The sequence below is a fragment of the Crotalus tigris genome, unplaced genomic scaffold, assembly GCF_016545835.1.
Source record: "Crotalus tigris isolate CLP2741 ecotype Arizona unplaced genomic scaffold, ASM1654583v1 scf7180000019154.1569036, whole genome shotgun sequence".
Lineage (NCBI taxonomy): Eukaryota > Metazoa > Chordata > Lepidosauria > Squamata > Viperidae > Crotalus > Crotalus tigris.
In genome coordinates this window covers 767,717-792,042 of record NW_024097404.1, presented here as the reverse complement: position 1 = coordinate 792,042, position 24,326 = coordinate 767,717, and the positions used below count along the sequence as shown (strand labels likewise).

At 34.5% G+C, this 24,326-nt stretch overlaps 2 protein-coding genes across 13 annotated transcripts in view; one reads left to right on the top strand and one right to left on the bottom strand.

The window, feature by feature from the left end:
* The window catches only part of CEP63 (centrosomal protein 63), a 28,821-nt gene extending 14,153 nt beyond the window's left edge, over nt 1–14,668 (bottom strand). The window contains exons 1-8 of one of the 10 annotated variants that reach the window (XM_039360077.1): nt 14,611–14,628; nt 13,431–13,530; nt 12,350–12,410; nt 11,721–11,789; nt 8,243–8,423; nt 6,740–6,835; nt 5,028–5,150; nt 1,148–1,261 (exon numbers count right to left, since the gene is read on the bottom strand). In XM_039360077.1, the coding sequence (XP_039216011.1) occupies nt 1,148–1,261; nt 5,028–5,150; nt 6,740–6,835; nt 8,243–8,423; nt 11,721–11,764 (558 nt within the window). In that variant the 5' untranslated portion in view covers nt 11,765–11,789; nt 12,350–12,410; nt 13,431–13,530; nt 14,611–14,628. Of the gene's footprint in view, nt 1–1,147; nt 1,262–5,027; nt 5,151–6,739; nt 6,836–8,242; nt 8,424–11,720; nt 11,790–12,349; nt 12,411–13,430; nt 13,531–14,069; nt 14,189–14,610 lie in introns of those variants that run through there. The other 9 variants (XM_039360080.1, XM_039360079.1, XM_039360081.1 and 6 more) reach the window with 9 other exon arrangements.
* A 2-nt stretch (nt 14,669–14,670) lies between these two features.
* Nucleotides 14,671–22,350, top strand: ANAPC13 (anaphase promoting complex subunit 13). Of its 3 annotated transcripts, none has more exons than XM_039360083.1 (3): nt 14,671–14,758; nt 18,307–18,429; nt 20,411–22,350. In XM_039360083.1, exons 2-3 carry the CDS (start codon nt 18,331–18,333, stop codon nt 20,534–20,536), a joined length of 225 nt encoding a protein of 74 aa, XP_039216017.1. In that variant the 5' UTR covers nt 14,671–14,758; nt 18,307–18,330; the 3' UTR covers nt 20,537–22,350. The 3 variants fall into 3 exon arrangements, with proteins under 3 accessions (XP_039216017.1, XP_039216019.1, XP_039216020.1); XM_039360085.1 differs by lacking the exon at nt 14,671–14,758 and adding an exon at nt 14,766–15,015; XM_039360086.1 differs by lacking the exon at nt 14,671–14,758 and adding an exon at nt 15,066–15,264.
* The last annotated feature ends 1,976 nt before the right edge of the window (nt 22,351–24,326 follow it).

Sequence of the window (24,326 nt, the reverse complement as noted above, 5' to 3'; positions counted from 1 at the left end):
AATCAACTATCTGATGGGGAAGCAAATATTTTTATGGACAACCTTCTGTATTAACTTTCATGACTACAATCATTCCAAAAACATGAAAGTGGCAAATACACAGCTACATTTGAAAATCAAAATGCTAATTATTATTTTTCTATTATCTTGTAACTAACAGAAGTATACCAAAAAAAAGTTCTCTGAAACCCAGTTTTAAAAGGCTAAACCATCAACAACTTAGGCATAACGCAACAAGGCATTTGTTTTTAAAAAAACACACACTTTTTCCCAAGTCATTCTGTCAACATCTGTCTTTTGCAAAGCCACCATCAGTGTCAGCTTCAGTCCCATCACAGCCAATTTCTGCCATGCAGAACTTCTATTCAGAGGCAACTCTATAGTCCATTAAGTGGAAAGCTCCCAGAAGGAGCTTCTTAGCTGTCACAGCAAGCTTTTTCACAGATGGAACCTTATCTGTTAAACTAAACCACAGTAGCCTTAAGCCAACATAGATTGTTTTTTTTTAGAAACTGTGAAAGTCTCTTTTAAACCTCATGAGAAATAAACAATAGAACTTAGAATATTTTGGTTATATACCACATGCATATTTTGTATGATATCTATACTATTTATGAAAAGTGTCATTTAGATCTATCACATATACTGAGATATACTACTGGGCATTTAGTTGCTACAAAGCCTTTAGCAAAATAATTTTTAAAAATCGTACTATTTTTTTTCCCACCCAAACCATTGTTTGGGAACTTAACAGTAAAAAGATCCAGTGCCTATTAGTTACTGAACAGATTTTAGATTATTTCCTGACTGTATGCACAGTGGTGCTTATAGGTTTGTCAACCTTTTGGAATTTTCTATATGTCTGCATAAATATGACCTAGAACGTGATCTATTGTCTACATAAATCATAAAACTAGATATAGAAAATCCAATTAAACAAATGAGTCAAAACATTATGCTTGTTCATATCTTTATTGAGGAAAATGGCCCAAAGCTATGTACTTATAAGCACCACTGTGAATAAGCACAGTGAATAGGACAGGGATTATCCCACAAGAGATTCCCTTCAATGATTGCCTGAATAAACACTCAAGATTGCCATAAATTATTTCCGTCTTCCAAGGCAAACAATTCAACTTAACTGTACCTGAACTAGCTCAGACTTCTCAGCCAAAGCCTTCCTTTGTGCTTCCAATGAAGCAATTTGCTGCTGGTACTGCAGACGCTGCTTTTCCCAATCTAAAGACTTTTCATGGAACTCCTAGAAAAGATAATTACTATTTACTTACAATCTGGATGCTTAACAGTATTCTGGATTTCCTTCCAAGATTAAATTAAATTCTGATATTAAGTTATTGGATATTATTCACTAAATAAACTTACAGTTGTCTTTAAGGAATTAACATTCTGCTTTCCAAAGAGGTAGCATATACTTTGTAAGTATGGCATGGCAAAAATCTGATTATATAGTTCAGAAATATTGCTGAAGAATTAATGACAGAAAGATTAAGAGGAAAAAATAATATTGAATGTGAAGATCATCTTCTTTCACTGTGTGAACAACTTTTGTAGAGATATATATGGATAGGAAAAAAAGAAATATCTAGGTACATGTAACAATTAGCACTAGCCATCAGTAAGAAGTTAGATATTTCAACCAATCAACCTTACATCTCCAGCTCTTTCATTCTGCTGCTTCATATTCACGCATGTTAATCAAAGGACACTATAATTAGCTAAGGAACTTTCTAGACAATAGGAAGTTTATCTAATAATTATTTTTCCCTCATTGGATGTATCGTGTATGTATTTTGAACTACAAAATTATATTGTTAGAATGGGAAAAAGTAAAACATACATAGAATGAAATCTTCATTTAGTGATTTAGTAAACCTCACTGAAATGGATGATGAATAAATTCTATTACATTTACATCACTTGCACAATGAAGCTATTACACAAATGATGCAAATTGCATCACCGTCTACCACTTGCACAACTTTCTGCAAATGACATAAATGACAAGATTTGCAGCATTTTACATTATTTGTACAATGCCACTACAAATGATATGCTTTTCAATATAACAGACCTTTCTCCAACTGATCTGTTTAATTGAGATCTCACTCTGTTTAACAATATATACACTGAAACATTAATCAACTATTGCCAGGAACAATTTCTTGAACAAAAATGAATGTCTTGCCCAGAATGATGTTCTTGTTTCAGACAATATATGTTTTTATAACTGATGCACCATTTAAACAATCGCAGAAGGATGTATCTAAATTTGTGTGGCAGAGGAAAAAAAACACATTAAATATAACATGTTACAAGATGCAAAGAAAAGAGGAGGATTGGGTCTACCTGATTAGAAATTGTATTTTGCAGTTTGCTGATCAGTTTGGATGAAAGGGTGGATACTGCTGAGGAATAGAAGCCTCTTGAGGTTAGAAAGATATAACCTGATATTTGAGTGGCATGAATATTTGTGATGCGACAAAGCCAAGCTTAAAATTTATTATGTTAGACATGCCATACTTAGAATATGGAATAGGTACTTTTGTGGCTCTCAGTACAAATAAGTATTTTACAAATAAGAAATAATAGGCAAACATAAATGGCTAACTTATTATGAGATACTGGAATTTTGTGAAGGAAGCCCACTTTATGCTGAACCTCCTAAAGCTGCTGCGTAATCACCTTCTTCATAACCTACCCTAAAAATGACTGTTCAATACTTGAGAAAAGAAAATCAAGAGAATAATTGGTAGCAGAGGAGTATAGTTATTTATGTTTCTCTTATTTACAGTACTGAGTGACTGAGTAGAGCTTCACAGTCCAGGAAGGAGGCACAACTGGCACATTTTTGTAGCACAAAGCTGTGCAAAGGTCTTTCTCAAACAGGTATCACAAGACTAGAAGGACCCAGAGATTGCGTACAGTGTCTGACTGGGCAGTGCCACTCCATCCAGGTACCAAAGATGGTAAAGTCCAAGAATCAGAAGGTCCCAAAATCTAGAGGTTCTTTTTTTATTATTGAAAAAGTTTTATTGACAATTAACAAAAAAAAATTTAAACCCACAAGCCCACCCACCCCCACTCCCCAACCCCCCCCCCACTTCCCAGAGCTGAGTACAGGGTTATTACAAACATATTAAACAAAATCTAATTAAATTTAACAAATTATACAATAACTAAATTCATACTTAACCCTTAACTCCCTTTAAACCTTAATATCATAATATTATAAACAAATCCATTTTAAAACAATTATTATAAAGAACCATAATCAGTAAATAAACTAAATAATTTCCATTATAAAATGCTATTACTAATAATTATTATTTAAAATTTAATCATAGAATAAATGGAACTTTTTAGTTCCATATTTAATCTGAATATAATCTATCCATCTTCTCCATACCATAATATCTTTCTTGTGTATGATCCTTTAAATAAGCAGAAATTTTAGCCATTTCTGCTAAATTAGAAACCTTAAGTGTCCATTCTTCTATAGTAGGCAACGAATCTTTCTTCCAATATTGACCTATCAATAGCCTTGCTGCTGTTACTAGATTCAACATTAAAATAGTTTCTTTAACATCAAAATCCTCAAAAATCCCTAGTAAGAATAGTTGAGGAGTAAACTTTATTTTCCTTTTAAAAATCTTTTGAATGTTCTACCAAATCATAATCCAAAAAGCCTTAATATTTTTACAAGTCCACCAAACATGAAAATAAGTTGCGTCAGAACTACCGCATCTCCAACATTTAGGCTATAAATTAGGATACATACAAGACAACTTTTTAGGATCCAAATGCCACCTATGAAACATTTTGTAAAAATTTTCCCTTAAATTTTGAGCCTGTGTAAATTTAACCAAAATCTAGAGGTTCTTATTCCCTATCCAAATTTCTACAATGTCCAAGCATCAGGATGAGATTAATTTGTCAAGGGTGAAGATACAGAACTGAGTACAGTATCATTAGCATATTGATGATACATTACCCTTAGATAGATGCTCACTCAGCAGCTTCATGTAGAAGTTAAACAGGAGTGAGAGTTACCAAACCCCACAGAAATCCACAAAATAATGGTTGAGGGTAGGACCTCTTACACTCTGTTAACACTGACTGGTACCAGCCCTACAGAAAGTGAACCAGCACAATACTGCCCCACCCACTCCCAGCCCATGGAGCCGATACAGAAAATACTATAGTCAATTGTATCAAAGGCCACCAAGAGATAAAAAAATAAGGACAGATGCATTATCCCTGTTGCGCTCCTGCCACAGATGATATAAAACCTTGGCCAATACCATCTCTGACTCATGTCCAGGCTTGAATCTCAACTGAAAAAGAATCAGATAATCTGCTTTATCCAAGGCCCACTGAAGCTGCTACATAATCAGTTTCTCCACAACCTAAAAAGAGAGAGGCTTAATACTGGATGAAAATTGTCCAGTATGGTGGGATCCAGCAAGGGCTTCTTGAGGAGGGGGCAAACCAACACTTACATGAGCAACCCCTTATCTCAAAGAATAATTAACCAACATTAGGTTCCAACCACACAACCTTCCCAGGAAGCCGTAGCTAGCTAAGGAGGGTATGGATCTAAGGAGCAGGTGGCATGGATCTAAGGAGCAGGTGGCTGACCTCACAAGTATGAAGACCCTGTCTATTTCCTCAGGCACAATAGGATCAAATTGTTCCCAGACAACTAGGCAGGACTGAACTTTAGTCATCTCCCTAGGACCTATACCAAAGTTGGAATCCACCTTGGAGCTTATCTTTATTTAGGAAGCCCAAGAACACAGAACATGTTGATGGTGGATTAGGGTTAAATATACTTGTTTTACTGAGCAGTTATGTGACAACTAAGAAATCCATTAATTTCAATTGGACTTATACTGAGATAAAGGTCTCCCACTTCGAAATTTAAAATAAAAATATTGAGATTTTTCCAAACCTATTCACATTTATTTGAATTTATAAATTCTGACCAAGACAACTTTTCCACTTACCTCTAATTTTTTTGACAAAATATTTATTTCAGACTGATCTTCGTCCTGATTCTTGGAAGATTGCCTAGTTCCTTTTAACTGTTTCTTCATCAATTTTTCGTAACTTCTCTTCAACCTAGCTAACTGGAAAAAATAAAAGTAATTTTGATGGCATAAATACTAAAACATAGATTTTTAAAACACCTAGTCTGTTTTCAATGACCAGAAAATGTATATTTATAAATTAAATTAAGGAGAACTATGAATATTTCTGAAATGTTGCAAAAACTAAATGGACTGATAGTCAAGAGTTCTTATTATGGCATAGTTTCAGTGAAACGTTTTTATTATAACAAGTACAAATTAACCATCTTTCATTGAAAATACAGTAAAGAAAGTAAATATTTGAAAATTCCAACCTCAGCTCCAATCAAATCAAGCATGAACAAAAGATCAGGAAAAGAGAACAGAAATAGAACAAAGATATTAAATATATTAAAGTTTTTAAAAAATAAATAAGGAAGCAATATTGCCAATAAACTATGAACAATTTTATATTTCACTTCAAATAGTATGTATACTTCTTTAGAATGGGATTTTATTTAAATCAAATTAGCCTGCTATAAAAGAGTTATACTATTTGATGGAAAAGAAGGAAATGGATGTTGCAAAAGGATTTCATTTTTATCACAGACATCAATAACCATGAATCCAACGGCAACATGGGATACTTCAAATAGAGGCATAACTACTCTTATAAGTGAAAAATAAGATATGAGGATTACCCCATTATGGAGTTATGGATATTAATTACTATAAGGAATTACTGGGGCTTTTAAACCTTATTTAATAGTTAATTATGCTGTGATCCCAGCTGCCAAACATTTTAAAGATCTATCACTGAACTTCAATCTAGCTTGGTGGAATCCTTCCTACTTCCCTGAAGGATTTCCTAAACAAGAAACATTATTATGAAATAATGTCTTCAGCTTGCAAAAGGAATAACACAAAAATTAATTTCATCAATAGCCCAGAACAGGCCTGTGCACCTTGCATATTCCACCATCTTTTTTAAAAAAGAAAAAAGCCAATAAATTTTCCAGCACTGCTCAAAGTGTGCAATATTTAGAATCCCTAATGCCTCCAGGTCTACCACCTTCAGCGCTACCACTCTTCTACTAGCCCCAAACAGATAATCAATGCCCCAGATTCTCCTTTGGGATTACTATGATTTTTAATTTATCAATGTGGCCCTTTCCCCTCTACCAAGTCATGTAGGCCTGGCCTAGAATTAAAAAAAAAACCTTTAACTCTCCAGGGGAACAATTTAATGCACTACTAGTCACTTCAGCATTTAACTGCAAATAAAGAAAAAGTAAAACTAAAAGCACAAGCTGAACATGAAATGACACAGCATCTGAAATTTTACACTGAAATAGTTGAAATAATGGCAAACCTTTTAGTCTCTTATTTTGGAAAAAAATATCAAAATACAGAAATGCACACACAAACTTTAAAGAAAAACATTCATCACTGTCTTCTGTTATATTGAAAGTGTACTCACTCTTATTCAAAATGTATGTCTTTATTCATCTGAAAACAATCTATATTCTTTGATTTCAATACCTATATGTACAGATATACAAGCTGCCTTTCATCTGACAGATATGATTATGAAGAAACCCGCTTTACATTTTGGTCAAGGCAGTTCTGCTATCTTTCAGAGATCTCACCTCATTTTGGACTTTTGTTAACTGACGTTCATATTCTATAGTCATCTCACGATTCAGTTGCTCCATCTCATCTAATCTCTGGCACAATCTCTCAGTCTGGAAGATAATAATAATATAGAGCTTAATACAGAAAATTCTGTCTGAGAAACTTTACTTGGACAATGGGTTGGAAAAACAACAAACCTATGGAGCCACAGAACTGAATATATAAATGTTTGTCCACATAAATGACAATCCAGCAAAGAGTCAGAACTCTAAATTAGTAAAGCAGACCCATTTACTCCCCTTTTTTCCTCCCTATAAAACTTTTTTTTACCATGGTAATGAAATTAATAAACAAGGTTATTTCCTAAATAGAAAGCAAAACTAAACAAAACTTCAGAATCATTTGCTGATATAACATGAGTAAAATTAATTTTCCATATTTAAGTAAGAGATGAACAAAACTAGTGGGACATTATCATACAGAAGTCTTCCTGGAACCTACAAATTATAGCAACTATTGCCCACTGCAAACGTACTCTTAGAGTCAAGATGTACAAGGAAGGGGTTGCTATGGAATTTCAGGTATTCATGATTACAATCTGGATCCAATTTACTTTTTGTTGAAGTAGCTCAATGTCAAAACAGTCTTAAATTTATTCACTTTGCCACTGTCTAATTCAGGTACTCTGACAGTTTAAATATATTGGAGAAAGGCCTAAGAGAATAAAACTGTCAATTTAAAAACTAGTTTTCAAAATCTAGTGGTGCTTCACATTACCCTCTTAAGGGAAAAACAGTAACAGTCATGGAGATCATATTTTATGAGTCGATGCATCCCTAATGTAGTGTTCTCTTTAAGAAAGTATGCATGACACTGAAGTTTTCTATACTATTCATTTATAGCATGTACAATAATACACCACCCATGGTCACTTTTTGTGAAATGGATGGCCATACAAATTTGATAATAAATAAATATCATCACCACATCCAACCAAACCACCAAAGGCAAGATGTTTATTGCTGCAAGTCTCACTATAAATCCCTCATATGGAAACGTTCACAGAGCCCAGGGCCATTTTTGCACTCTGATAAGAGATTACGTTTGAGGCAGAAACTACTGACGTTATGTTCTTAATCTTACAATATTTTTATCAATGACCAGCTAAATGGTTTTGACTATAAAATGTGAATCAAATCATGATGTAATAAATAACACTTAAAACCTTTCAATATAGAAGGAACAAATTGGAAAAACAGACGTAGAAAAAGTAATGGTGAGTCTACCACTTTATCAAATGAATACTATTCACATAATATTTGCAGAATTCTCAAACTATGACTAATGAATGCACTTCATATGATAGCATTTTACTTATGAACCAATTCCTTTAAATGACCTCCAGAAATGTTCAAGGGGTATGTTTTTATGGGGTCAATATCTATTGCGGAATTTTTCAGAAAACAGGTAATGTCTATTTAAATAAAATGAAAATTACATAAAGTTCAAAGAGATACCTCTTTGTGTTTCTCCTCTGCTGCATTTTTGAGGGAGGACAGCTCCTGGTTTCGGAATTCTAAACAAGACTCCAAAGTCTGAGTTTGAGTTTCCCATTCAGCTTTCTTGTGAGCCACCATGATATCTATTTGCTTCATCAATTCTTGCAACTCTGCCTCACATGAAGTCTGGAAACTTCTGCTATTGAGAAAATAGCTTTACTGATTGCACAATTACCAGAAAACTGATATAAGGTAAGCAAAACTTTCTTCATCTTTTTCTCTGAGACCAGCCCCTAGCCCAGGGGTAGGCAACCCAAAACACTCAAAGAGCTACTTGGACCCATTTCCTACCAAAAACAAAACCCCGGGAGCCGCAAAACCCTTTTGATATCTAAAATGAAGATAACACTGCATATATCCTTTTTTACCTTTATATAGGTGTGTGTGTTTGTGTGGGGGGGTATTTGTGTGTGTGTGTCTGTATATATGTATATATTAATATATACACACACACACATACACACACACAAACACACACACACCTATAATAAAGGTAAAAAAGGATATATGCAGTGTTATCTTCATTTTAGATGTCAAAAGGGTCTCTCTCTCTTTGTCTCTCTCTCTCTCCCTCCCTCCCTATCTGCCCTTGGTCTGCCACTCCTCTTCCCCCACTCTCTTTCTCTCTCTTTCCTCTCTTTCCTCTCTCTCTCTCTCTCTCTCTCTCTCTCCCTCTCTCTCTCCCCCCCCCTATCTGCTGCTCACCTGGCAAGCTTCAAGCTGTTGTCCACAAGCTCAGGAGTAGGCAACCTTGTCTCTTTTATGACTCATGGACTTCAACTCCCAGAATTCCTGAGTCAGCCTAGCTGGGCTAGCTAGCTCTCTCCTGCTTCCTGCTTCCTGCAAAGACGCAGCAAAGGGAGGAGCTCCGCCCAGTAAGCTTTTCAGCTGCTCAGAGAACACTGTGAGTGCACTCTCTTTTACACATGCACACACACAAAAACACAAACACACACACACACACAGAGAGAGAGAGAGAGAGAGGCAGGGAAGCGCAATTGCCTCTCTCTGTCTCTGTCTCTCTCTGCAGAGGCAGAGGAGGCTGGGAGCCACAAGGGAAGACTCAAAGAGCCGCATGCGGCTCCGGAGCCGCAGGTTGCCGACCTGTGCCCTAGCCATAGGTAATATTCTATAGCAGGGCTATGCAGCAGATTGAGATTCAAAAAGATGCTTCAGAGTACATAAAAGTGCAAACATAATATTCATCCATAACTTATTAAAGCAGCTGTACTTTTTCCTGGTATTGTGCAGCTGCATAAAGTAAGTATAGATGGTTCTTGTGTAACCATTCAAAGTTATCACAAAGCTGAACAAATGGTACTTACAACCAGTCCTTATAGTTGTGGCTGTAAAGCGTCCATGGTCACGTGATCAGCATTTGCAACCATCAGTGTTGGCTTCCAACAAACAAATACAATGGGGAAACCAGCAAGAGATTGCAAATGGTGATGTGACATCACACTTAGAGATAATATGAGATTTGCTTAATTAGAAGTGTCAGCACTGCGGTCACTAAGCAATGCAGTCATATGACATTGAACTTCAAATCTACTGAAAACAAATGGAAAAGATAATTTGACAAGAACACACAATTACAGCTAGTGGAAATGAATATCTCAAGCTTTTCAAAACCTTGACTGGAGATTTCACTTTGGTTCTTTCAAAGCAAAGGCACAGCAAACACATAAGGAAAAGCATGATTCTTTTAATAAATATAAAACAATTTACAGTGCAATTCTACTCAAATAGTGGATCTAAAATGAATGAACTAACTGAACAAATTCAAAATGCAACTAGTCTTATACAAGCAAGCTGAAAACAAGGAGGAATAGCATTTTTCTCCTTTCCTGTTTGTTTCTGATTATAGACTTAAAAAAAAAATTCTCATTACATTCAGTAGAACGGAATTTATATAAAACATTCACTGCTGGAATATCTTAAGCATGCCAGAAATGTTAACTTGAAACAGTACTGTCCTAAAACCTGTAAATTCTAATTGTGTTCCAGTCTGCCCATGACACAATAGTCGTTTTTACTTCTACAAATATTAGAGCTTTGATATCAAAATGTAAGAGACTCAGATTTCTATACAGGGTGAATAAGAACATTTAATGTCCAAATGTAAGAACTAATATTCCAGTGAACTAAGATTCCACCTTTATGTTTTCAGGTTCTCTACAATAACAGCCTCAACCTTTTGAATGGCAGGGACCAGTACCGTGGAAAGAGGTTTTTCTGTGGACTGGAGGGGGCATGGTTTTGCGTGTTGCCTGCAATCTGCACGTGCATGGATGGGATTTCACTCGTTTGCATGGCCCGGTTTCTGGCACAACGCAGACTAGTGCCAGTCCAGGGCCCATGGGCCCCTGTTCTACAAGAAAGCTCCTTGTAGAGCAGTGTCCTACAGTGAAACAAATATACACAACTACTACATTAATCAGTCTAAATGAGATCTGGGGAATTTATGGCCCTTTAGCTGACCCTGTCCGGCCTGTATGAAGTCAATTGGAAATTAAAAATCAAATGTAAATAAGTCGCTGCAAGGGACAGGAGAAGCAAGTTGGATCCAGCTCTACACAATTTCCATGTGTTCCTTTAGTTGGCTGGCAGCCACATGAGGGCATGGAAAGCACTTTTTCTGTGCCTGCAGAGCACTTGCCGCTCACCTGGATCAGCTTGAGGAGTTAAAGTGATGGAGTTTGAGGACATCAAATCAGGTTACATTACTCCACAACAGTCCCAGTTTCTCATATGGTCCCTTGGGAAAATTCATTACACATCCCTGTTCTAAATTGTAATGGTGATCCCTGGTACTGTAACAGCTGCACTCACCCTCCCTATACCACAATTCTGATGCCCATAGAATGTTATTTTTTTATTATTATCAGAAGTATAAATATAATGATAAAAATTTCTGAAGCTGAACATAACTGGTATAACCTAATAATTATTCTTAATTCTATGTAGCTAATTCTTAAGAATTACTTTACACTGAGTGCACTAAAGTGCACATTAAAATGGCTTACATATCTCTCTGTAATTAGCCTGAATTAGTTGGTACAGCAACTTTAAAAGGTAAACATAGTACTACTGTTTTAAACACCATTTGCAGTTGCATTTAAACAAGGAATTAAGAGACAAGCAAAAACACAGCTGTTTCTGAATTACAACACTTTCGTAAGAGTTTATTTAAAATAATATTTAGCAATACCACTGCTAAATTGATTTATTTTAGTAAAAAGTGATACAAATTATAAATGAATGCACATTTCTTTTTCCTCAAGATTCAGAATTTTTGTATTAGAATGGAAAAAAACACCACAAGTTGCTGCATTTAATAAATGTTTACTGACTATTTGGTAAAAGAAGTAGCTAATATATTATTGCCTTAATATCTAATGTTATTTTAATAACATTATTAATAGCAAATACACACCTGCTATGTCCTTGGGTTTGCATTTTTTCCAACAATGCCTCCATCCTGAAATCACTTCCCTTAAAGCTGCTGGAAAAAAAATGAAAATTATGCTACAGTAAGCTATCACCATTTCTACCCCTCCTATCACACTGAGAGAACACGTAATAAAAAGACCTACAATTAGAAAAGGGAAAAAAATCACTGAAAAATTACACAGTTTATAGTAGGAAATAATTAAACCTTCAATAGCTTTGCAGGCTAAATGGTGGGCAGACTATAACCTATAGACCAGTGGTGGGATTTGGCCCGTTCGTACCACTTCGGCAGAATCGGTAGGTAATTTTTTGTTGTCCAGACTCAGAATGGATTTCCGGAAGCCGCATCCACACAGAGAACCAGTTGTTCACATATTTGAATCCCACCACTGCTATAGACCATAAACTAAAAATAATACAAAACTAAACTAGCAAACAACATTTTGCTAAAACTTTAACTAAGCAAGCTTTATTTCATACATTACCATAGTATTATAAAATTAAAAGTTCTAAAGTAGCTTTAAAGCTATTCATAAAAATGTATTTGTTGCAATTATTTTGTGCTTTGTGTCTCTCACTTTTTCAAAATAAGAAAGGAAAGGCGTCACCCACCCCAAAACATGCGCTGTAATTTATCTTCAGATGGAAGAACTACAAGTGACCCAGGAGATGCCTGAAGACCATACAAATAAAAAAAATACACTTAACACTTAAGAAATGTTGATCTATAGATGCCATATAAATAATTTTCACATACACAACAGTTTTATGGTATTTTTACCAGAAAAACTCCCAATTGATACTAAGATTAGAAAGCTGAGATAGTAAAGGAAGACTCCTGCGAGTCCCCTGGACTGCAAGGCGATCAAACCGGTCAGTCCTAGAGGAGATCAACCCTGACTGCTCTTTAGAAGGCCAGATCCTGAAGTTGAAACTCAAGTACTTTGGCCACCTAATGAGACGGAATGACTCACTGGAGAACAGCCTAATGCTGGGAAAGATTGAGGGCAATAGAAGAATGGGACGACAAAGAATGAGATGGCTGGATGGAGTCACTGAAGCAGTAGGCGTCAGCTTAAATGGACTCCAGAAGATGGTAGAGGACAGGAAGGCCTGGAGGAACGTTATCCATGGGGTCGCGATGGGTCGAACCCCATGGACAACATTGCAACTAATAACAACAAGGAGGCAAGCAAACTGGCAGTACAAGACTGTACTGGTTCACAAATTGACCTAGCAAATTTTAGCATCTGATATAGCCCATTGGAAAATTGCACCATATGAGAAAATACAGAAAACATCTATATCTTATTATTTGTGTAGAGCCATTTATTTTAGGATTTTACAGATTTAAAGTCATTTTCACTATGATTTTAGATATTATTGTATATATTTATTGTATTGCTTTTTTATAATTTTAACTTGTAAATTTTGATTGTTATTGGACTGTACATTGCTGAAAGGAATAATTTTGTTTTGTACTGAAAGTATGTAAAGAATCCACTGAAAGGGTCCACTGAAAGTCTTATCTGAATAGTAGAAAGATTTTGCATACCTGTTCCCTTCATCACAGAATGGCTATATTTAACCAGCTATATGTAAACCAGCCCTGAATGCTTAAATTCTCCAAAATTGTTAAGACTGAATACTAAATACTTACTCTTTAATAAAGTATCTTAAATTCAGAATTTACCTGAAAGTTGCCATCTAGTATTTAATACTTAGTGCAAACAAAGACATCATTCCATTTTCTCAGATTTTTTTTTCCTCTAAAGTCCTAATTATTTTCATTTCTGTTAAGGTAAAAAAGAAATAAAATATAATAAGTGGAATGCCTCTTAGATTTAATAAACAGTTTTAATTTTTGCTAATTTATTGTTCATATTTTTCTCCATTCTTTTATCAAACCTAAAATCATCAGATAAAAACTCACGATTGGCATTTCCTAAACTATATTTAACAGAAAACTTTTGACTGTATCTCCAGTGTGGCCAGGAAATATATTCAGTCAATGGTTATTGGTGCATATTTATCCATGTTATTCCGTCAGACAATTAATGTAGAACTAACAAGGTCAATGAATAGAGAACATGAGGTGATGGGGTAAGTAGAATTTAAGTGCTAGGAAAGATTAATCTCCTAGCACATCATGGCAACAATATCCTCTAAAGACCCACAATAATTAATTGAACTGTAACTGGTTTAATTAACCTTCTAATAACTTCCTAAGTATGTAAAAATATAAAATGCCCCATCTTTTTCCAAGGACTTGTTGGAACAAGAATGCATTTTTGTTAGCTGAGGCTTCCTCGGATATTTAAAAGAAATGCACCTTGATTTTTATTCAAACTGTCAAGTTTTTCAAATAGGACCTTCTCAAGTATCTGTAGAATAGCGTCTCAAATTATTTTTGAAGTCTGCATTGGGACTTCCAACGTTGCTCAGAAAGAATTCTTGTGTCATCTATTGTAAAGAAAAGGAATTGGGCAAAGACCAGCAAATGAGAGATGGGAATTGAGTGACTGCATTCGCACAACACTCGCACTGGGTCGCGGTTTATTCATTTAATCCAGTTTTCTGGATTCACATAACATGTTGAACGATAAAGTAACTCAACGCGCTGGGTTCACATCACTCAGTAAGCCAAAATGAGTAAGGGCGAACCGACAACAGAGGACTAAGAGAACTGAGAACGGAAAGCAGAGCGTCAGAAAAGGAGCCAAATCGGTAAACTTGGCGGCAAATAACCGATGCCAAGTACTCAGAGCACTTCAGAGCCCTAAGGTTTCTCGCCAAAAGGAATCGACGAAACGAACAGGCGAACAACCCGCTCCCGCACACCACCATTACATCCCCCGGAGTTCTTCCGTTACCTCCAAGCCGCTCCTAGGGGAAGAATTGAGACCGCCCCACCCACCTTCTCTACGATCCTCTCTATGATTTACGTCTACTAGAACTGCTGCCTGTGACGTCACGTCCTTTCGTTCGGACGTGAAGAGCGGCGGATATCGCGTGCTGCAGGTGTGGGCCTGGGCATTAGTGTGAGAGGCGGAAGGAGAAAGAGGGGGCGCAATAAAAGAGGAGTGGGGGGCGCACGAGAGGGCTGGTGCTGAAATAGCCGCCTTTTTGGAATGAAGTCGAGATGGATAAACGGCAGGCTTCATATAGGGGCAGGGAAACTAAGAATGTAGGTGCTGCTAGTTTCGGGCTGTCAAGAGAGTCTTGCAGGTCCTCATGAGAAAATGAGTTGCGGTTGTGTTTATCGATAAGTATCATCTGTAAGTTTTACAATCAAACTTGTAAGATAAGTTATTTCTTCATTAAGTGGTATTACAACTAGCCCAGCAATAAGACACTTGAATAATGATAAATCCAGGTAATTAAGAGGAATGGGAGATTAAGAAGGAGCTGAGGCGGCGCAGCAGTTAGAGTGCAGTACTGCAGGCCACTTTAGCTGACTGTGTTCAGCAGGTCAGCGGTTCAAATCTCACCGGCTCAAGGTTGACTCAGCCTTCCATCCTTCCGGGGTAGGTAAAATGAGGACCCAGATTGTTGGGGGCAATGTAAATATATATTCATTGCTTACTGGTGTACACCGCTTAGAGAGTGCTTGCACTTAAAGCGGTATATAAGTCTCATAAATAAATAAGAAATACGAAAATAAAGCAAGCAAGTGGCTGGACCTATTAAAACTTTCAGAAAGATGCTGGCAAATTCGGAATTTCTAAATCTATCATAGATGGAAAAGTGCTGTGACAGATGTATAATGGTTAAAGAACAGGAATGCTTCCTGATGGATGTTATTAAATGTTGTTATCTATTAGGTATACCTGTATTTTTCCTCCATAGTAGTATTTTTAAAAGAAAAATATTGCAAATATTTTTTTATTGAAAATTTTTCAAATTTTACAAGACAAATCCCCTCCCCAAACCCCCCCAGCCTCCCGTACCCTCCCCCAACTCCCCAAACCTCCCTAACCCTCCCCTGGACCTCCCAGAGTTGATTACGGGCTTATCCAAAATATTTCAAAAAAGAAAAAGAAAAAACTTAAAACACATATAAAACTTAAAACACATATAAATCCTAAACAAATCTTAATATTCTAAATTAAATAGATTATCTCTAAAAAATAATAATCATTAAACACATTATAATATACTCTGAACATCTTCTAATCATGCTTATAATATTATCCACCATTCTATATAAATTCCTCCCGAAACACAATTTTAAGCACTACTTTCTTTGAACATCTATAACTATAATATAAAATCTAATATAAATCATAAACAAATCTAAATACATTTAGTTAAACGAGTTATACTCCCTCCAAAACACAAATTTAAACATAAACACAAATTTAAACATTACTTAAAACTTTAAACATTAGAATCCCCTTATACACATTTAATCAAATTCCATCTTAAAAATAGTAATAATAATTAGAAAAAATAAAAATAAACCCAGACACTAAACACATTATAGTATACTCCAAACCTTCTAATATCATGCTAATATTATTATCATTTTTATAAACTCCCCCAAAACACAAATTTAAACATTACTTAAAACTTAAAGAATCCCTTATACACATTTAAATCTTTATCAATAAGAAATTCCATCCACAATAAACACATTAAACATTTAAATCTTCACCAATAACAAATTCCATCCACAAAAAAAACACAATCCTTATCAGTCTCAATTGTCCATTTTCATTCTCCATCCATTATCATACTGATATTATTATTATCAATCTCGATTGTCCATTTTCATTCTCCATCCTTATCATTCTCTAATTTTGAATATTCGTCTTTAACCTTATCAAACTCAAGAGAAGTGCTTTGAGATCTGGCTTTAAAGATTGCTCCAAAATTTCTGGATCTCCCAACAACTCAGAAGCCAATACATGTGGGGATTCCTTAAACTCCTTATTCTGTTGGTCTTTTTCTTTACAATTATATGTTGCACGAATTGTCCTCTGCCCCTTCCTCTCAATTTGTTGAAACTCCTCAAGCTGAGATTTCCCATTTTTCATTTCAGACAACAATTCCATCCTTGAAGATTGCTCCAAAGGCTTTATAAGTCTTGCTTCTCCCACAGATTCAGAAACCACTAGATGTGAAACTTCTTTAATCTTCTTCTGTTGTTGCTTTTCTTTACAGTTATGTGCTACACAAGTTATCTTCTGCTCCTCAATCTGAACGTGGTGAGATCTCTCAGGCAAAGGTTCCCCAATTTTAGGGTCTTCAAACTGTAATTCTACATTCTTTTCTTCCAAGGTTTTAAACTTAATAGATGACGATGAACATACCCCCAAGACCGAAGTATAAAAATCTTTTGCTTGAGAAGCAGTATTAAGTCTATAAGATATCCCCAGGTAGTTCACCACCATTCCAATCGGAATATCCCATCTGAACGAAATTCGTCTCTTTTTAAGTTCATTTGCTAAAAAAGCAAACTCCTTTCTTCTTCTTAAAATTTTAGATGGGATCTCCTTTAAAATTATAACATCTTGTGAAGCAATTTGAAATCTCTTCTTATAAAAAGCTTGTATAATTTCATTGCGTAGAGATCTTGCAAAAATATTGCAAATATTGATAAAACATAATTGTCATGTTTTTAATATTTTTCCCTTAGTAAGCATAATTTTTCCACTAATCTCTTAAAAACTGCAATTAAGACAAAACAAATTGCAGAGCAAAGTCACAAAAGTTTGTGAAGCAGTGAATATGTGAAAGTTACTGACATTGAGGAAAAATAACCATTGAAAATGTCCAAAAATCTATATCATTGCTGTTTATCTTGTTATATAATAGGTTACATTTAATAGGAATGTAATTTTGAAGGTTATATTAAAAGATTTTGGGGAAAGAAAAAGTGCTTTTCAAAATGTTCCCCAAAAGTTTCTTGCAAAATGTAACAGCCCAACAAAAAGTAGGAGGAACATGATACAATTTCTCTATACTGGATTTTTAAAATATGTAGGTATAATAAAATATACCTACATATGTTTTGATTAGCAGTTTTGATTAGCAGTAGAGGGATCTTGGTGTCATATATAGCTCAGTAAAAGCAATGTTGTATGGTTCATGTTGCTCATTTATGCTTCTAAAATGATGAATTTTGATTTTAGGAAGAACTTTATCGGGGGGGGGGGCCTTGGGAAGGATAATTTTTTAAGGATACTGAAATAGATTATATTCCTGATGTTGAAACATTCATTCAAAATGTTTCCCCTAGCAATTTTAAAATGTCTTTATATTTTAAAATGAGAAGATGGAACAATATGTTTTTGTAGTTAAAATTTCATGAGAAGTTGATTTAAATTAGGTGGTTTCTTTTTACTTTATTCCTTTATTCTCTTTCCCCTTTTAGTTAGTTTATTTTACTTACCATAAGGCATGAAGTTTTTAAAATTGTAAACAAAGCATTATTTTTTGTTTGTTATATTTCACTAATTCACTTTTTAAAAAACAGTTTCCGTTCATTTCAATGGAATTTCTTTGGCAATTGGGTATATGAGAAGCAGTAGTATATATGCATAAATATTTCCTTTGTATCATAGCCCTCATTATAAACTGTGCAAAAAATGGACAGTGAAGTACAAAGAGATGGGAGAATTCTAGATTTGATTGATGACGCATGGAGAGAAGATAAGTTACCATATGAAGATGTGGCAATACCCTTGGTAAGTTCCTGGATAATTAATATATTTTTCCCATTTATTTTAGAATATTTTCTCAGTTTCAAAAAGCTTTCAATGAAGCATTTGCTAATAATTTTATTTAAACCCAGTCAAGAACTAACATTCCAAAAGCCTGATAAAGTTCCTCCCTAGGAGCAGAAAGGTGAGATATAAATAGTACAAATATTTATAATAAAACTAAGCAGCAGTAATGCAACTGTTGTTAATACAGATATATCAAAACATAGCCTTATAGATGCCACATACATTTCTTTTAATGCTGTCATCTACTTTATAGCTGTTTGAAATGTTTTTAATATATATTAGAGTTGTGCAGTGATCTAGGTTTAAAGGGGAGAAGCTAATTCAAAGTGTAAGTTGGGAAATGTATGACACTTATTAGCAACTCCTTAAAAGAATTATCATTCTCTGCTCTATTTCACTCCAGGAAAAGAGTACTTAATTTAAGGAGGTGCCAACTGGTGGGATGTACTGAAGCAGGAAAAAGGAATTATCTCTCCTGTTTCCCAATAAAAACTGCTGGAGCAAATGATAATATGTGGTTGGTTTCTGTTCGTTCACCATCCTGCACTAGTCCTAAAAAATGTTCTTCTTGAAACAAATCAAAGTGGAAATTACAAATCAAAAAGCAAACAGAGCAATTCGAGATTGGATGGATACACATTTATAAATAAAACAAATGTTTTATTTACATAAAATAAAATGCATTTAAAAAATAAAATAATTCAGTGTTGGTTTTATAAGGGTTGTATGAATCAACTATTAAATAAAATCACAGCAAGCAAGCAAAACAGTATGTTTTCATAAAATTATGTTAATTGCATTATTGAGCCATATCTTGTACTATCGTATATATGTACAATATCTTGTGTTGATATTTTTATAGCATGACTATATTAACCATAACGTCATTTTTAGCTTAAGTGGAGTATAATGCAAGAACCTATTTTGTTAACCCTTTAAGTTGTACAGTATTGACCTATACATCAGTAAGGGTCAGTGTTATGGAACTTTTAATTTTAACTTTTTTATGAATGTTTATTCAATATACAGATAGTTGTCGACTTGCAGCAGTTGAGACCGGAATGTAATCATGAAGTACAACTGTATCACTTAGCAATGGCAATCCCTACAATCCCTCTTGGCATAGTTAACTGAATTCCATGATCATTAGGCAAGGCAAGTTCCTACCTGCTTGTCTAAGGACAATGGGGAAGCAGGAGGAAGTTGCCAGTCCCAGGCCCACAGGCAGATAAGTGGCTGCGGCCAAGTGAGGAGGTCAGTCTGGGAGAGGGCCAGATAGGGGCTGCACAAGTGGCCAACACAAGCACAGAGGGTCTGTTCTTCCCTGCCATCTTCTTGTATTTTCTGAGAAAGCCAGAATGGAAGATTGCAAATGGCAGTCATGTAATTGTAGACACCTGACAACCAGTCATAAGTTGCCGAGTATGCAGATGACAATTGTATGACCCCCAGGGATTGCTGGATGGCTGGAACTCCAAGGACCAATCATAACCACTTTTCATTCAGTGCCATTGTAACTTCAAATAATCGCTGAACAAATGATTGTAAGTTGAGAACTGCCTGTATGCTACATCTCGGTATCTATGGGGAGAGGGAATTAATCACTAAAAAACAAGGTGATATAACAGATATACCGAAGAATCAGTAGGACTCTAATTGTAATAAGCAAAACTATAATTACAAACTTGATTTCCAAATGCCTAGCATTTAAGCCAGTAAGCCATTAACAATTGCATATATATACCCTTATGCATGATGCGCTTAAAGATATTTTAGATTTGTAATTAAAAACAAAATATTGCTTACTTTCTCATTTATGAATAGATTTTTCTCAAAAAAAAACCAAACCACTGATTACTATTGAAAACAGAACTTTTTTTCCCACTAAGTTCTATCATTTCTTTAATTACTTAATGATAAATATTTTTTTTATTTTCAGAATGAACTTCCAGAACCAGAACAAGACAATGGTGGAGCAACAGAATCAGTGAAAGAACAAGAAATGAAATGGACTGACCTGGCTTTGCAGTATCTTCATGAGAATATTCCTCCAATTGGAAATTAATCTGTACAAATTAGTATAATAACCACTTTATTGAGATGAATTTCTTGTCAATATTGGTTTGCAGTCTTTTGCCCTGTTAGTCTTGTTTTGAGATAACTTGATAATTAATTGTTTTAATTAAAAAGTTACTTAAAAGGCACTAAAAGTTTTTTTGTAGATCATGAGAGATTTTTCTACCTTTCTAAATACGAAAGATTTTCCTTGAAGTTTCCAGCAGAGGTCGCAGAAGTACAACAGTTTCCTTGAGTATGAATTGCTCTTTAGTCAACTTGAAATATATTGCAAAAATTCTGTTTGCAGTTTTTGATTTCAGTAAATTCTTATTTGTACTAAATATATTCTGTGGAAATGTAGGCAGTTCTGCTGATAAAAGCTTTTTCACTTCATCTTTTTAATGCTATCTAGAAGATGGATTGAAAGTACTCAAAATACACATTACCACACATAATAAAACTTTAATAGCTTCAACTACAGACAGAATTAATGCACTGAAGTAGCTAAGGGAGGGATATTTAACTTTTCTTCCATCTACCGATTTTCTAGAGCATTTCATTCTAAATATATCGTCATACATTTCCTGAATTTACAGATATATTCAAAAGGTATATACTCAACTGTAATATTGTAAACAAGAACAATGGTGAAAAGTTAAAGTAGCTCAGTTAAGTAATCTGTTGCATGCTGAATTTCTTAAAAGACATTAGCTATAGACATGATATTAAAAAGTTTATTCTAGAAAATTGTACCTAACAATGACAACATTACCTCTATTTTGTAGGGAGTACTTAAGGTCCTTGATGTGATTCTTCACAAGTGATATGGAAAATCCAGAAACAAAGCCATTTCTACACAAATTTAGGGTCACCCTTAAGACTTTAATGCAGTAGTCCTTGACTTATTACCAGAACTGGGACCGGAACTTCCATACTAAGCAATGAGGTTGTTAAATAAATCATTGAGCAAATCCAGTTCTCCCACTGACTTTGCAAGAAGCCTTTTGGGAAGATTGCAGATGGTTACCATGTGACCCTAGGATGCTGCAACTGTCATAAATGCATGCTGATTGCCAAGCGCTCAAATTTTGAGCATGGAATACTGCAACAAGTTTAAGCGCAAGTACTGGTCATGAGGCATCTAAGTATAGTATAGGTCAGGGCTTTTCAACCTTTTCACAGATTGTGCCACTTTTAGGACATGACAATATTTGAGTACCACCAGTGCTTAGCAAGGAGTCCATCACTCTTCAATGGCCTTTTGAAAATATATAAGAATTTTGTGGAGAGATTTTCAGGATTGATTCTGGTGCTATCAATGTAAGTTTTAGTTTTTCATTATCATTATATAGTCTTTATTTTATAATTACTATATTATGGGGATAGATAGACAGACAGATAGATAAATAGATTCTTGATGTTTCATATTTAAATTAATATAAAACCTTTGCAACTATTTTTGGGAAACATTCGACATCTGAAGTACATATTGAAAAAAACTTAAATTTTTTTAAATCTAATTAAGTATAGATCTTTTCAATGCAACTTAATATATATGGTACAGTAGACGTTTTTTCATTTTATTGGACTCTAGATCTCACATTTTTTATTATTATTTTACCTTATTTTAATTTTACCGAACTATAATATTTAATTCCAAGAATATTTCAGGGATATATCTACATCTGTATTCCAGGGATGTTGTTAGAAATGATGGGAAAATCCATTCCACTGAGTTGTTTGAGAATTGTCCATGTGCATCAAAATGTCAGAGCAACTTGGATGGTATTTATCTTTTGATAAATAACTGTTTTATGATTAGCCTTGCCTACTATGGAGTCATTTTGCAAGAATCTACATAATAAGTTATAAAATTCCAAACATGGCCAACAGTCCAGAAAGTTTGGTCCATTCTTTAATAATGCTATCTAGTAGTCAGTATTGTTAACAGATTATATTTTAGAATCACGGGTTAGTGGTGTGAATATAAAACTAACATTTTGGTTTCATAAAATGGTTAGATATACTTCTAAGGTTTACAGTCAGCTTAGAAGATCCTGGTGATTTGTAACACTTCTATGCAATTCCATATTAGACAAAAATATTTTGTGTTATTTCCTAATCCATCTCTCAAAATGTGAGTAGAACACTTAAAATTGGATGGTGACTCAAATATAATTCTAAAAAAAGAATTCCATATCGCTTGAATTACACTTTAATTGTCTACTGAAAACAACCTCTAAATTTCTTCAAGAAGTATAGATGATTAGTAGAGAAAACCTCCCTTTTACTTCTCTTTCTACCTTTTTTTATTAAGCCCATTAATATAATAATTGTATTCAGCAGCTTATAGCTGCAGTAAGGTTGATAGCCAAAAATGAAGAGATTACTATTTTGGGAGCAAATCTTCTCTAACTTGATCAACAAAAGCTATACAAGGGACACAATATTCGAAAGAGAAAAAGGAAAACAAAGCAAATTTATGTGTATTATCATATCTGCCAAAAAATTTAGGTAGTAATCTATTGTATATAAATATGATACATGCTTGCTAATTCAGGATGTCTGGATTGTAATGATTGATACCGTGATACTGAGACAGATTCTGAGCCAATCAAATCAACCAAAAATAGTTTACTTAGTTTGGAATGCAACAGCCAACTTTACTTGGCCCCTGACAGCCCATTTTAGCCTTTAAAACTGAACTGAGAGGGAAAAATCAGAGTATGGGTCATGACTCCATAACTCATCCATGTAGAGCTAAAACACAATTTAGAGTTATATCTGAATTAACTCAATACAAGGAAATGAAATCTATTTTTTTAAAAAAAAATCAGTTATATCAGTTTTAAATATAATATTGTAGTGTTTTAACACTAAATTGAATCGAATTTGCTCTTAAGAGCAGAAAATACATTATTTTGTTATATTATTAAAGATACAATATGTTCTTTCTTAACACATGGATTTTATTTTTTTAATCAGTGCTCCAAGCAACAAACTGTGCTTTAGATTCAACTGTCTGCTTAGTGATACAAATCTCTGAAATACATTGCAACATCTTGTATTCTTCATCAAATAGCTCCCAATCTCAACTGAAAAAGACAAATTGTTCAAAATCAAATGACATTCTTTTGTTATTTTGTTCAAAATACTGTATCATTTTTTTCATTGTTTGAAGGCAGAAATAAAAATACTATAAAAAAGTGATAACAATAACATTAATAACATTTTCTACAATCTAGTACAGCACATACTAAACAAATGCCTCATTCATTATTTGAACTATTAAAATAGATTTCGTCCAGTCTGGTGCCTTATAAATGCAGTAGGCTTGCAATTCCATAATAACCATTATGCCAGAAAATTCTAGAGGATCCAAGACACCAGAAGCCCCCAGACTGAAAGTTTATTTAAAATGTTTCTTTTCTTACTTACTTCTTGCATTCCATCTTCCCAGTAAACCTTTCACATCCCAAGTAATCCTATTTCAGTCTCAGTGCTTTAAACCATTAATTACAGCAGGAAGAAAAAAAATAGTCATTTCCAGTCTCCAGAATCACATAGCAATGCAAATTATTAATAGTGTCAACACAAGTTTGCCTTTCTTAAAGGATAAAAAAGCAGAGAATGCATTAAATCCACTCCACCATTTCAAAGAGCAAAATAGATACATATTATACATTAGGGAAACTGGATTCAGAGCCAGATTGCATGTCACACTGAATCATAAACTAACTAGCAACTCTTTAGCCTAGCAAATTGGATAAATCTAGATGGTATAATTAGTCTGCAGT